Genomic DNA, 15,660 nt, shown 5'->3' with positions numbered 1-15,660 from the left:
GGGGCTTGGAGCAACCTGGTCTAGTGGAAGGTGTCCCTTGCCATGACAGGGGCATTCAAACTAGATGATCTTTAAGGTCCCTTCCAACCCAAACCATTCTATGATTCCTGGAATGGATTTTAAGAAAACCTTCAAGCTCTGACAGTCTCGTCACTGTGGTATTTCAGGGTTCAATTAGCAGCTATAAATAAATAAAAGAATTTTTTTTGGAGCACATTTAGCAAACCTTAGGGTTTATTTTTTTTTTTATTGAGGAATTAGTAACAAAAGCTATATTGCACCCTGCAAGTTCTTTAAAAGTTTATGAAGATTTGACATCAGTAGCAGACCCATTTACAGTGTGCAACAAGGGAAATAAACAGATCAGGAAACAGCAAGCGCTGGACATTTTCAGTACATGTTCTAAACCCAGAAACAAAAGAACCATTTTTCTTGCGCTGCAGTTTGTCACCCACCCGGTACAGACTTTTAAATTTACACAGGAGGCAACACAATCCCAATCCAATCTTAAAATGTCTCAATCATTCAGTCTTTTTCCTTGACCCCACTTATCACTTATCTTCACAGCTCACAGCAGTTTCACCAGGATGCTCTGTCTTCAATTTTTTATGAGATGGCTCTCCCGGGAGAAGAGACGTGCAATGCTCTAAGGATCGTGCAATTTCATCAATTGTCCATTTGTCTTCATAAAGGGCATGCTCCTCTAGCGTAAATGGCCCATGTTTGGTTCGGGTCAGCTCTTGCATAGTGGCACAGGTAGAGAGTTCTACAGTAAAGGAGAAAAGAGGATTTAGAAACAGTGCATGGTCAAGTTTACCTATTTGCAACTCACTTAAAATGTATTTTTACATGTAGCCTTCTACACTATTCTGCTTTGTTTGAGAAAGAAGCTCATGAAGATTTATCACTCATTTATATCTTCTTATATTTGAGCCAAGGAAGTCCTTTGATTTCAGTAGACCTCCAGTGTAGTAAAGAGTTCAAAATCTGACAGAAAGTTGTCAAAAGGTTTTCCAGACATAAATCAGAATGAAAAGAGAGGAAATAATGACATAAGACATAAGCAGAAAATTCTGTATTCACAAGCCACATAGAAGACCACGTACTATTTTTCCACAGACTTTGAGGCCTTCGCACTTCTTGCTTTCAAGAAGGATTTTTAGCATTTTTATCCTGTGCTGCCTATCAGGACAACATAAACTAAGATAATGAAAAATAAAAAAAAATAAGCAAAGGCCCTGATATGATAAACAAACACCAATAGGACAGCATTACATAATGATGGACTACAAAACATAACAGCAACCAGAGCTGACTTGTAAGTGCACAGATATACTAAAATATTCTGTCCCATCCTTTCTGATACAGGAAGAGTTTTACTGCATTTTAAATTTTGGAAACCAGCTGAGGATAGACTTTATCTTCGTTTGTCATTAAAGGACTAAACATAAGCCAGTTCGCTCAGAATGCAGTAACAGAATCTTTGACTTGCCTAAGCACAAATAACAACATTGAAATTCATATGGTTATCCCACATCACTTGCTTTCTTGATCTGCAAACGTATCATTTAAAAAAAATTTGAAATGGATTATCTGTTCTCCATCATGTGGTTTGATAGATAGAGAGCACAAATAACCCTGTGGGAAAGCAAAACCATTCACAGTTCAGGTAAAAGAGAAAGAAAACACCAGAAAAACCATCACAAATGTAGAAGTCTTTCCAGCAGGTTTATTATGTGCATGGTAATGTTCTGTGCAATCTGTTTTCAAAATGTGATGAGTAACGTTTAAAAAGACAGTATCTTTCTTCTTCTTCTCACCCTTAATCTGAGTTAGTTTTAACATATGGAGGAGGGGGGTGAAATAATCCCCACCTTGCCTTGTATTATCTTGCTCAGTGCTATTACTTGCTCCATTTTTATCCCCCAGATCCCAAGGTCCTCTGGCAATTATTCAACCTTAATTCCCTCATGCTCCCAAGGAAAATACCTTAGTATATAAAAACAAGTGATAGCACTACAATTCTGCAAAATAGCACATAAGTCTGGTCACTGGAGATACAGAAAGTGACAAAATTCTTCCATAAACAGACACATTTGTCCCTTAAACTGTCATGAGTTTTTTCATGCCTACCTTTGCCAATGTCACTGACCAGGCTCCTGACATAAAAGCCACCACCACATTCAACATCTGGAATGTTAATAGTGACATGGTAAATTGCCAGTGCAATGTGAAATCTACTTTACGTAGAAACCATGCCCCCACATAAATGTAAAAATGCACTAAGCAAACAACCCAGTGATAAAATATTTATAGGATGCAACATCAATTATTCATCCTGTAACATATGTGCGGATGAGATTGCTAAGCTAGACAGGAGGGAAAGCAAATACAATGGCAACTGAACTAACTCACTAGAAATTAAATACTTGCTGTGGTATGTTAACAAATGCTTCAGTCCTATTCATTTTAAAGGTTTCAGAAGGTTGTTTCATATTTCTAATGACGATAACAAGTTATTTCAACTATAGTCTAAACTATCAATCCTTGTAAGATACTGCACACAGGCAGCTCCAATAAAATTTTAAAACTCACCTTTCATTTTCCCTGTTCTCTCAGCCTTTCCCTTCCCCCTCTGGCAGTAATGAGCTGCTAGTCACCCAACCATAAAGTAAGGACTGAAGTAACACACCATTGAGTTCTGTCACTCATACCTGCTCATCATATAACATCTGGTCCATAACAGGACTATGGGTCAACTAAGTAGCTGATCAATGTAAGACATTATCTTGACCTCACAGTAGCACCAAACATTTAGAACAGTCTTTCCGGTTTATTTATTAATGTGCTTCTTAATGTAGTACCCAAGTTTCTTCATGTATGACAGAAGGAAGGATAAGATCCTGCCTCCTCAACCAAGAAAGAGGCCTGACAGTAACTGATACTGCTCCTTGCTGCACCCTGGGACAGATGCCAGCAGGCCTGGGCATCTGGACAAAAGAACGGGCAAAGTGAAGCAAGCAGACCTGAGAAAGGAAGAGTGACTTGGAGGTTGCAAAATCATGGACAGATGCAAATAATCCCCTGACCAGCCTCTCAGAATTTTCCCTCACAGCAAGATTACATATAATCAGCTTAACTTAAAACCAAAATACGGTGCTTTTACTGCAAAGAGAAAGTCTCTGCACATGGGCTCACACCAAAATAACTAGCTGAGGGAAATGAAACCCACTTCACTATCTTATTCCCATTCTGAGTATAAATAAGCGCTAACAAGCTGGGAGCATCACTCTATGTAATAATCTGTGGCCTTTACCCAGTGTAAACAGTGGTGGCTGGAACTGTTGGAGAGAGAGGCTGTACACTCTTACTGGCCGAGCAGGCTTTGCCTCAACTGCTTCTCCTCTCTTCATCAGAGTTGATAGCCTTTCTCCATCCTTCTTCAAAGCAGAATAGCTGATCAGATAGAGCATGAAAATGTGTGTCATACGGTTGTAACAGAACAAGCTTCCCATCCTCCAGATCCTGTTAATACTATACTACAGTAGCATACATTTTACCCTTCTAACAAGTGCTCACAAAAAAAACCCCAAAACAAACCCCACTATCAAGTGCTTCTGAAATCTTTCAGACACAGAATCATCTCACTCGCCAGCAGCAATATAAACTGAAAAACAAGAGATGGTCCTTTATTTATCTCTTGCTGTACAGATTTTAAAGTGTTTAATCACTCAATTTGTAGTTTATGAAAACAAAAGGTTTCTATAAGGGGTACAACATTTGCAGCTGCCTCTAACATACTGTCTCTCAGAAGTCTGCAGGGCGTACTGTTTCAGTGTTATGTTGAGCTGAGCGCTGGGAGCTGCTCAGGCAACTCCTTTAATTCTGCCTTGCATGTTTACTCATCTCTCACCAGGGTCTTCCCTGAACAGCAACTGCCAAGTTATGCAGCCTTGTTCTAGAGTGTTTAGCGGACCACTATAAAACAAAAAAAAATAATTTCACTGATAACATGAAACTTTACCCAAAGCTCCAACTTTGGTCTTGACAGAAAGATAACCATAGAAAAATCAAAAAAGATCTTGCTCAAATTAGCAGAGGGCAATTTGAAACAGGTCACATGAAGCAGAACACCTAATGAATTACTGACCTTACAGTGCTCACACTGGAACCACAGTAACCGACCCATTGCAAATGCAAAGGAAAGCACGTTAGCTTAAATCACCATAAAAGCCATCTGTCACAAGCTAAGTGCTTGCACATTGCCAGCTACTATGGCTCACCTGACCAGAAAAAATTTGTTAAGCTACGGAAGCTCAGTCACTAATCACTCATTCATACTTTAAGTTTTCTGAAAACTAATTCAAAGTCATTTAAGGCACTTCCACACAGATGTCAGTAAGCCTCCTCTTACCCCACAACTGAAATTAAAGACTTAGAGCTTTGCTTTCTAATTGGATGACTGCATAGAAGCCACCAAGCCCTGAAAAGCTCTTTGCTACTTTATATATTTATCATAAAAAAAACAGGTTACCATTTGTGCCTTATGTTCAACTGGGCATGACATGCAGTTGCAAATGTTAAACACCTAAGGCTGCCTTGCCTCTACTCTCTTGCCAAAATGCATCTCTCTATTTCTGAGAGAACTGACTTCTGTTGGCAAGTCCCAACAGCTGAACACAACTGCCAAGAGTGTCTGAATATTATGGAACTTACAGTGGAGGAACCTGCATTATGTCCCCTGTGAACTTTTGCAGCACATTTTCAAGATCTCCTTTTGTTATCTGGTCTGTAGAAAGAAAACAGTTAAGTATGTTAGCATTCACATGGCACTAATGGCATCAATCACATTCTGCAAACAGATACAAGGAAGAGTTCCCTCTCATCTGAATTTAGACTGGGTGAAAAACACCAAAGAAAAGAGAATAAAACCCAGAATGTAGGTAGGAGTGTGAATTATCACAAAGAGTGGAACAAACTGTCCGAGGTGATTAAGACAGCCTGGTTGCTTTCAGAAGGGCAGAAATCCCAAGATACACAGTTTTCTTTTGCCATTTCTCTCTCTTGGGACTGCACATCCATTTCTCTGGGAACTATGCAAAAACTACAAAATTTGCCCTATTCTAATTTTTGTTAAAGGACCAAAAAGAATAAAATGCTCATCTAACCTTGGCAACTTCTCTTTACAAGTACCTAACTGTGGGGAAAAGTACAACAGATTATTAGAGAACAAAAGCTTTGTGGGGTTTTTTTTCTAGTAAAGAAAAAGACTGCATCTGGAACAACACATCAAATTTCTGTATCAAACAACTAACCTGCAAATGCACACCAGGGTATTGTTATATATTAAATAAGGCAATTTTACTGAGGAAATCCTGTAAAATAAAGATAGGTGCTTTAGGCAATCTACTCTCTTTTAAGAGTACACATACAAATCTGTCCCACTTTTATTAGAAGGCTATAACCTAAGTAGCTGATTGCATTGGTCCTTTGAAATACTACTCAATAGAGATGACATTCATCCCTAATTTGTTTATAGAGAGTACAGACATAAGATCTGTAATCACAATGCACTTCAGTGCATTTCTGCTGTCTAGGACTTGACTAGTCCTGTTTTTCCTAAGTTATATTCAATTAGTGTCACCCTGCTAAGTCAACACCATCCTGGAACATAAACCAACCAAATTTATTTATTGAGCCTTCATTATGTTTTGGAACAGACCTTTACTTGCAAACCTTACAAAACAGACGTACTACATGCTGTAAGTAAAAAAGAAGAGATTTCTTTCCACTGCAGCTTTGGAAGGTGGCAATGTGGTACCTCACCTTTGCAAAGCACACTTTGGAGCCTCAAGAACAGATGCTGTCCCTATGCCCCAGCAGCTGTCTCAAGAAGTGTCATTAATAGCAAAGTTGCAAGGCACAAAAGTCAGTCAGGGATGCTGAGAGAGAACAATGTACATCAGAATATAGGGTAGGAACAACAAAATCACTTGTATAGTAAGTCTGGATCTTCTTCTGAAGAGCTTGTTATATGGTTATTTCAATCTTCTGTTTGTATTACTCTAGTTTAGCAACATATCACAACAAAACTATGTGGTAGAAAGTTAGCATGACCCAGCTTTATGCTGGTGATCCTATCAGCCTTCTTGCGAACCCCAGGTTGCTTCAGGCTAGAATTTTGTATTTAAGATCTAAGCATAAGTGTCACTTGGGATTCTCTTTCAATTTTTACCCCTTGAACTGAATTTGTGGCTAGGGCATTTAATGAGACACCTGAGTTCAGTTCCTGCTCTGATCTCATATTCCCCTGATTGAGAGGTTACATCTAGCCTCTGACGAAATCAATTATCTCTATCTCTGAAAAACAAAAAAAAATTCCCCATGTGAGGAATGATGCATTAAGCCATTAACAAACAAAGTTGTGTGGTGTGTTATCAAAGTAAATATTTACAGATGAGTTTGCTAAGATCTAGAATAAAATGTGTTTGTCTTCTGCAATACATAGTGGCACAAGCTGGTCAGTATTATGTTCTGAAAACCTAAAAACATGTGCTTTTCTTTTTTTTTTTTTTTTTCCTCCAGCATGCACTGCCTTTGTGTTAATGGACTATACTGGATTCTTGCCCTTTCCTAGAACCACACACAGGCTGGTGAAGCTCTCAGTCATAAAGAAATGCCCTATTAATCTGGTCCCACACAAACAGTTTCACTCTGCGTAAACTGCGTATTTGTCCCAGGCATCAGACTGGACTCATGCCTCTGCAGGGCACACAGCCCACATTGGCAACCAGCTCCTTCAACACCTTTCAGCTCCCACAGTCATTACATCCACAGCATAGGTGAGGGGGATGCAGTCCTGTTGCCCAGGAGAACCATCTCCTTTTAGGCCCCAGGCCCACAAGTCTCCCTCACCTGACTGTGGGCTTGGGTTTAGTAGTTTACCAGCTTGCCTGGTCAGCAAGTTTAGGGAAGCATTTGGACTCAACCCTCCATCAAGCATGAAATATGAACACACACATGAAAGTTAATTCACATCAACAGTCCCAAAACTTTCTCTCCCCACCTGACTTCCCTTCTCCACTCCCTCAGAGTAACGGGTTGACAATGTTTCTGCAGGAAACAGATCACAGATCTGTTATTAGGTCACAGATCCTAATTGCCCTTACTACCCGGAGTTAGCCTACTCCTCCTAATATCCTCATCTCAAATACCAAATATCCTCATCTGTTATATCACAGAGCACAAGCTTTTCCTAGAAATTGGACTTAAACTGCAGGTCTTTGCTCTTTCAGAGAGGGGTATGGCAGCTGCCACCCTGTTTCGCAACAATTTCAGTGAGGATTGTCAAGGTTTGGCCCATGGGGTAACTGCATCCAGTCCCCAGAAGTGACGACGGCCTTAGCTTAGAACAAAATGACTGTACCTGCTCTGTGAGTACACTATTTAGATTACATTAAATTCAACACTGTTTTCTAAATTTCTTCCTAAGCCCTTAGACTGACAGTGGGGTTATGTAATCTCTGCACAGGCTATGTGTCTTCCAGTGGACTATTCCTTACAATTCTATCAGCATCCCAAAGCACCCAAAACTTCAGTTCTCCAATGCTTCTAAAGACATTGAAAATGAGCCTATTAGCTTCCAACATGAACATTTTTAAGAACAGCTGTGCTTCTGAAGACTGGTGACTGTTGACTGATTTTCCTGCTATAATCATAAAGGAAGTTAAAGTTACCAAATCAAAAGGTGCCAATTGTGCCTCAACCTCAAGAAGCCTCCACTGAAGGGTGATGCTGGGCTGTGCTTGTTAGCAAACTACGTCAAAACAGAACACAAGAATTATCCACGACAGTCCAACAGAACTACAGCAGATGACCTCAACTCAATCTGGCCCAGCACAAATTATTTGCAAACAGACAATCAGAATGCTGAAAGGACTACTTTTTTCAAATTATTCAGGTAGCTCTATTAAACATGTATTTCAGCATAATCAGCAGAGACCTACAGAAAATCCTTGTGAATTTCGTTCTCTGTGTCTGGATATAGTCTGTAGGCAGCTGGGAAGAAGTGGGTTTCAGAATGCACATTCCTGTGCATAGTTACAAACATTAAAAAAAGGCCTACAAACATTAATGTGCTCAAGAAAACATCAGAGGAACGCTAAATGCTACTTGCTTCCAGAGTCAGCATCTGATAGGCTGGGAGCAGTATGAAACCATAACTTAATTTCATGTGGAAATGCAAACTTGTTGTCCGATAAGAAACAAACAAAACACTGTGAGAAGTTCAGGAGGGGTTAAATTCAAGGAGATCTCTTCAGTACATCCTTTCATTGTGCCTAACTGTAATACACAACAGTTTGCTTTCTAAACTGCTGTCTAGGGACACTTTGAGGACTGAAATATAACACTTTCTTATAGTTAATATAGCAGGCAACTTTCTGCAGGCACTTTCCTCTTGTGGTCCAGTGGAATCATTCAAGAAGAGTTTTATATATCTTGCAAGATGTTTCAGTGGCCTTCCTCTGCACTAAGGCCCAATCCTGGATGCTGCTGGCACTGCAGGATTTATATTCCCTAGCAGATGCTCTACTTCTCACAGGATCCTTGTAGGCGTCAAAGGAAAGCTGAAACTCAGCTGAAATATCTGGTTTGTCTGTTCTTCAAGTACCAATTAGGGTTAGGGATTAGGGATGGTGGGCCACTGAGAGAATCCTGCAGAAAACCAAGCTGCTTTGGAGAAGACACTGGAAAAGATGAGAAATATCTGCTTTATTAGAAGAGGAGGAAGGAAGGAAATACAACATATGTAGGTAGCATGGAGAAAAAGGAGGAGTATGCATGTTCTCTCTCTCTTCTTTCTATAGAATTCAAATCTGACTAATTTGCACCAACGTGGAAAGCAACTGAGACCAATTTCACAAGCATTTCTTTCAGCCATCAGCTTCAGCAAAAGGAAACTTTGTCCAGCACCCAAAACTGCACTGCGCAGCAATGCCAGTACTGCTCTTCATGAGACCGCATGATGAACTGGATCGTGCAACCGATCTCAGTTTAAAAAGATAAGCAACTCAAAAAAGGGGGTATTTTTAACCCAACCCAAATCGGTTCCCCAAGCACACAGCCTAACAGAAAGCAAAACCACCTAACAGAGGAGCTGGTGCAGAGGTGGGAACTACTATAACGAGAGCCGCCAGTAAAGGAAACGTGCAGGAAAACAACACTCTAAATTCTGTCTGCAGTAAACAATACAAATTAAAAAAGCAAAACTAGAGTTTCAAGAAACAGATTTTTTATTTATTTATTTATTAATTGACCATGGGAGTTGCATCTACTTAAAATGATATTTCACAGTTAATAAGTGAGCGAGTATCTACAATGAATACTACTCAGTGCAGCAGAAACACAACATTTCACTTTCTGAGAGATACATAAAAACCAGTAAAGTGTTCTCTCCAATTATCATGAAGCATTGCCAGCTCTAACACCATGGGGATGCTGAGTCCTTCAGAAGTTTAGAGAGAGACTTAGAACTTGATCCTGAAGCAGAAGCAAATGATCCAACATCTCAGAATAACATTACCTAGTAAATAATAGTATTCAGAATGATCCACCAAGTTAATGTGGACAAGAAACTCACACTTGCCTGCCTAGTGCAAAAAGAAAAACTGCAAAAGAAAGGACACTGGGCGTGAGAGGTGGAATCCTGGCTACCTTTTTCATCATGCTATTAAAAAAAGATAATTTACTTCATGTACCTATTACCAGGTACCACAAACAGTGTGGGACCTGTAGAGTTGCTAAGCAACCAGTTACCTTTTTTTTTTTTTTTTTTCTTTTTTTCCCAGGCTGTGAAAGAACTAATGGCAAATACATTTGGTGTGTCCCTGGTTAGTTCTACATCGTTTCTAAGACACCCTGGGTATTGTGGAACGTCCACTCCAACAAAGACACAGTCAGGATTAGCTCTGAAGCCTTAAACCCTTGCACTGTGCTCTGTGGGTCAGAGAAGTTCATTTGTTAAAATTGCTATGACACAGACTGCAAGCAAGAGCAAGATTTGGTAGCTGAACATATGTAGAAAGGAGTTTATGCCATCCTCATTTTATGTTGAACAGTTTGTAGTTAAAGGGGCGTCCTAGAGGGAAGATCTAAGTACTTTATTCCTCCACTGGCCTTGAAGGGTGTTACTAAAAGAGCACTCATAGGACTATATACTGAAGGAGGAAAACTTTACTGGACACAGCACATCATTTGTCAGCCTGTCAAAGATTTAAAATTACACAGTCCTGCCCAATTCTATTTTCTCCCTCCCATTCTAATGCCCAATATATTTTTTCCAACAGAAATGAGCACTTGCAGTGGATATAATTGCATGAAACTGGTCTGAATTATATGAGCACTGAATTTGAAGATGAAAAAAATCTTAGTTTGATTTCACATTTAAAATTAATTCACAGAGTCCCAAACATGTCTTCTGCTTTTCTATGATAGAGACCATTTATGCCTTCAAATTATATCAAGTATATAGATACATTTATGCTTACCATAAGGTTTTTCTTCAGTTACTTTTCCTGTAGCATCTAATGTATCAGTAGCTTTGCCCAGTAGTCCAATAGCAGTGTACTTCTGGGAAGGAAAAAGAGAGATAGTGAGTCAGGTCTTCAAGGTTGTTTCTTTTTCCTTTTTTTTTTTTTTTTTTTTTAAATAAAGACTGCAACTACCAAGTATTTCAAACCAGGACAGGAAGAATACTATCTGAATAGTCAATCCAGCACCTCTGGGTAAACAAAAGTAAAGATGAAAAGACATGGAACTAAACAAAAAAATAAATCCTGCATTACATGCGTCTATGATTTCAGTTTTAGAAACCCCAGGAAGAAGCAACATGGAATCTAATTTTTACTATAAATACATCAATATCATAGAGAAAATAACAGGGTGGTAAAATCAAAGTCTCAGTGGGGTGTCATATGTCACTGTTGAAGCAAGGCACATAGAATACCTTTCACACACCATTTTACTGTTCCTTCACAATTTAAAACAAACAAACAAAACCCAAACAAAAAACCGCACAGACCTTTATTTGTGAAAGCAAAACACCCACTTCCAAGGCAAAGCACTACAACAGTTCTGCCATGAAATGCAGTGATATGCAATAGCCTAAAGCCAGAGTTTTGAACATATGGAATTTGGTAAGGAGCTTGTGACCAGTACAAGGAGTGCAAGGTTATTGAGTGACATCTCTGCTCATCATGGGTTCTCCGGATATTTCTGTTTCAGAGTTTTTCAGGGTTCTCTAAAGAATTCTTCAGTGTATGTGTTTGTAGCTTGCAAGATGGAATTAACCTGATCCCAGGCCAGTAGCTCTTGTCCTTATTGCATTTCACCTGATGTCCTTGTTTTCCATGTTTTCACCCTAAGCACTGCCAGGCTGTGGGCATATGGCAGAATATGCTGAAGTTGACAGAACGCTTCCCATGAACCAGCTGCCCCATGTCTTTTCACAAGGCTGCCAACACATGAAGACTCACTCTGTAACATGAGTTTGGGTCAAGTTTGGAAATACCTTCAGGTGTTAAAATCTGTGGTTTGATCCACTGCCTGTCCCATTCCATTACCTTTCCCTCAGCCCTATGTTAAGTCCAGGGGCCTTCAAAGTAAAGCATTTACATAGCCTGGGAGAGAAAAATCAAGGTGTTCCACAGACCTAACTCCCAGTAAGGTTTCAATGAACTTACTCCCAACTGAGCTAATACAAATTTGAACTAAGTTGTAAAAGGACTTATCTTCTAGAATTTGGTCGATCAAATTCTACTGGAACACATCCAAACAGGCATAAGCACTAACATTTTACTCTTTGATGCAATGCATCCTTTTTCATGTACTTGCGAAGTACAAACAAGCTCAAGTAATAATAGTGTAGGCATATAAATCACACCTACAAAATGGGACTACTAAGACATGCCTTGATTTTGTTCCATGTGACAACCTGCCACTTCAATGTATTTCTTCAAACAACTGCCACAAAATGGAAGCAGGAGGAATAGTCAGACAAAAGGCAGTGGAGTGCAGAATTTAATACAAAAATAACTGTATTATTTGCTTACCATATTAAGGCTACTTTTTTCCTAAATACTGCAGATGTCCAAATCCCCTGGTAAGTCTGCAAAATTAGGCATTTTCAAATCAAAATCTTGAAGCTTACATACTTTTGGAATGCACAGAAAAGAAATGAAAGGAAGAATGAATGAAGGCTGCTCCACAACAAGTATTTAAATAAACTTTAAAGTATATCATCTGCTTTTAGGACCATAAAATTGCCTGCTTTCCAAGACATTTAATGATCTAGTTCTTAACATTTAATAGCATAGCTAGAAAGAGACAATATTCAGCAACCATTCTAAAGGTTAATAAAAACATGTGAGCAGATCTTCATAATTCTAGCATGATGAATGATCTTAGCAGTTCAGTAAAACTCTAAATCTGAAAGTTTGAACCCTCACCCGACTTCATGTTTCCAAATCAAAGTACTTCTATTACTTCAGTTTGAATTACTTTCTTCCTCTTAATTCTGGTTTTGGCTATCTTTCTTCAGGCTGTTACAATAGCATATTATATTGACCTACCAGCAGCAGAGATAATATCATCTGTTTATATGTAAACACAAACTGTATGAACAATACAATCCAAATCTCAACACTTGACTTCCCCTTTAATTTCTGCAAAAAAGGGCAAAAAGCCATCCAATTTGTAAAAAGAGCGTCCTTAAAAATGAGTCACAAATCCCAATTCCTTACAGGAGCCTTTAAAGAGTCACAGAAGACTCAGGCCAGCAATGCAATAATCCACAAAGAAGGCTATAACAGGTCAGGAAATTAAGAATTACAGTTGCTTTATGATCAGTCTCTGGAGTGCCCTTGGGTATCTACAATTATATATCATAATTCTTACTAGCCACTTAATAGGGTTTACGTCCCCTTTGTTAGAGTGCAGGACCTGGAACTTGTAGGTGATAACATGAGAGTCCAGGCTTAATCTATTGTTCCTCTTATTTTTTGTCAAAATTCAGCATTAACTCTCTTTAGACTCTGACTCGCAGTGCCCTCAGAAGCACCCAATGGATTCTGAGTCATTTAATAAGTCTTTGGTGACCTCTTCTCACCTGTGTTGGCAATCATTTATTTCTTCCAGTTTTATAAAATACATCTAGGGGCATTTCTTCCTGTACTCTCAAATTACAAATCACTGCAGGAACACAGACAGCAACTGCTCACAACCACGCTGCCTTCAACCCACTCAACCTGAAATAAAAAAAGCAAGGTAGTAGGTGTTGCAGGCAGTGGAAAAGCCTAGCAAGTGCAGAGTGTGACAGGAAATGTCCCTATATCGGCAGCTCATCAGAGAACACTCTGCCAATCGATAGCCCCTACCTCCTTGCCCCCTACTCATCTCAAGAGACCTAGACCCAAACCATTTAAAGATTAAAAGCAGCACCTCAGCTTCCTTACGGGATTCCACAACATCCAAGTGTAGCGCATTAAAAGTTAAGATCAAGCATTCCCAGTCACAACTTGCAAGCACTACAGTATCGTGCATTAATTCCAACTTCTAATGGTGGTCCGCATTGTCCCAAAGCAGAACCTCGCAATTGTACAACAGTATAACAACCCTGAGGGCATACAGACCTTCCTAAAACTATCCTGCATCAGGGAGTGGCTACATCTCTCAGCCGTCTAGAAAACCATTTTCTTGACATTATGGCAACTGAAACAAAAGGCAGCAAAGCAATCGGAAGCCCTCAAGTATAAGCAACTCTCATTCACACCTGTGAGGAGACAGCCTTAAAAAGATACTTTACAGTGACAAACCACTGCACTCTGTCAATGATAATGCGAAAAGTCTGTCACACATGCTGGGGGGTGTGGTGGATGCAACCTCAACAAGACCAGAAAAACAATGAAGTGCTTTGGTAGTCATACATTTGCTACCATACCTGTGACTAGAAAGATATATGCCATAAAAGCCAGGACTGGAGAAAGAAAAGGATTACAGCAACCCCTAAGAACCAAATTAAAAACCCTCTAATAAATCTGACAGATCTTGGAAAGAGGAATTTTGCTTTAGAGTCACAACCACAGGGCACAGTCAGAATTCTCACAAATAATAAACCATATGATGTTTACAATAATATTTTAGTAAGAGAATAGCTATCACTTGGCTTTTTTCTTTCACATCCAGTTTCAGAGAAATCCTTATACAAACACGGAACGGGAAAGTATATCCATAAAAAGACAGAAAAGGGCATGACTTTATCAGTATACATATTTAACTGTGAAAGGAGGAAGAGGAGGAGAAGGAAGAATCCCCTCCCATTAGAGGGGCTGTACAGCCAGCATAGCTATTAGCTGCACAACCCACCCGGGGGGGCTCCTGGAGGCTGAAGCCCCTGGGCTGACTGCCAGGCATGTCTGCCCCACTTATCAGTGCAAATGCCAGACAGACCATGGAACAGAGCTTCTCAGTTTTAACTGTTAATATATCAAAGTTTTATTTGGAAAGAAGCCAGAGACTTGAAATCTCAAATTATAACATGTCTTAAAAGCTTTTTCAAACATGGAGAAGCAACACTTTGGAAGAGCTAGACAGAAACACAAGTAATTATGAAATAAGGTCAGTAGTTGCTGTCAGGAAAATTTTAAGATGGATCCCACTGCAAGAATTTCCCAGGCAAGCAAGCTCTCTGGAAGAGGCAGTTCATAAGAGTTCATCCAAGGATGACCCATTTTCTAATCACAGCAGCAACTGAACACAGAAGTGTAAAAGGAAAATAAATAAATAAAGGCTACAGTCCCCTGTGCAAGAGACTGAAAGCTGGGAAAGAGAAGCCATATTTGATAGAAACAGAAAGTCAATTTATGTAAACTGATGTCTGTGTGTGGCTGACAAGTTTGAGGGAACATAAAACAAAACAAACAAACAAACAAACCAAAAACCAAGTGCTCTAGAGAACCTGAAGGAAATCAGAGCAAGCACACAGCAGGCAAGCACTGATCAAAATTAGTGCTCCTGTGCCAAACCCATTCAGTCTGCACGCTTGGTGCGAGCACTTATATTTTTGTAGACTTAGGCCACTGAGACAGTGAAGAGGCCTTAAACTCTCAGTTTTACAGTGACATTCAGTTGGTCTGTAATGATTTCTCAAGCACAACTAAGGTGCTCTGGATTTAATATTTACATAACTGATATTTGTTGTTTGTATGACATTAGCAGCTACCAGTGGTTTCCAGTATGCTAACCATCCACCAAACCAGAGGAGTACAGGAGATAGACAAGTAAGCTGGAGAAAAAAGAGGGTTGCCATAGTTTCAATTATTTTCCAAAACAAAGCACTCTCACTAAGCAGATTCCAATATATTAAAAGCACAGAGCCCTAATCTCTTAAAAGCAGGTTGGACAGAGGCAAAATAAAGACTGCAGGGTGAGGGACGAGTTCCATATTTTACAATAGAAGAAATTCAAAATTATCCAACACCAAACATGTCCTCTTAATATACACAAACATTACAACTTCTCTTGTCTACAATTCATTTTTTTTCTCCTGAAAGAAAAAGCTGGCTTTGTGCTAAGCCTGCACTAAATTTTACTTACTGCTAGCCA

At 39.4% G+C, this 15,660-nt stretch overlaps 1 protein-coding gene across 2 annotated transcripts in view; it reads right to left on the bottom strand.

Annotated features, from left to right (window-relative positions):
• Window positions 1-241: 241 nt before the first annotated feature.
• Window positions 242-15,660, bottom strand: part of TRUB1 (TruB pseudouridine synthase family member 1) — a 29,566-nt gene continuing 14,147 nt past the window's right edge. The window contains exons 4-8 of one of the 2 annotated variants that reach the window (XM_049809579.1): window positions 10,548-10,629; window positions 4,717-4,789; window positions 3,317-3,456; window positions 2,134-2,190; window positions 247-766 (exon numbers count right to left, since the gene is read on the bottom strand). In XM_049809579.1, coding sequence (XP_049665536.1) covers window positions 552-766; window positions 2,134-2,190; window positions 3,317-3,456; window positions 4,717-4,789; window positions 10,548-10,629 — 567 coding nt within the window. In that variant the 3' untranslated portion in view covers window positions 247-551. Of the gene's footprint in view, window positions 767-2,133; window positions 2,191-3,316; window positions 3,457-4,716; window positions 4,790-10,547; window positions 10,630-15,660 lie in introns of both variants that reach the window. The other variant, XM_049809580.1, reaches the window with a different exon arrangement.

This window comes from Accipiter gentilis, chromosome 9, assembly GCF_929443795.1.
Source record: "Accipiter gentilis chromosome 9, bAccGen1.1, whole genome shotgun sequence".
NCBI classification, from domain to species: domain Eukaryota; kingdom Metazoa; phylum Chordata; class Aves; order Accipitriformes; family Accipitridae; genus Astur; species Astur gentilis.
Note: the sequence above shows the minus strand (reverse complement) of the source record. Positions and strands in the feature narration are given on the sequence as shown.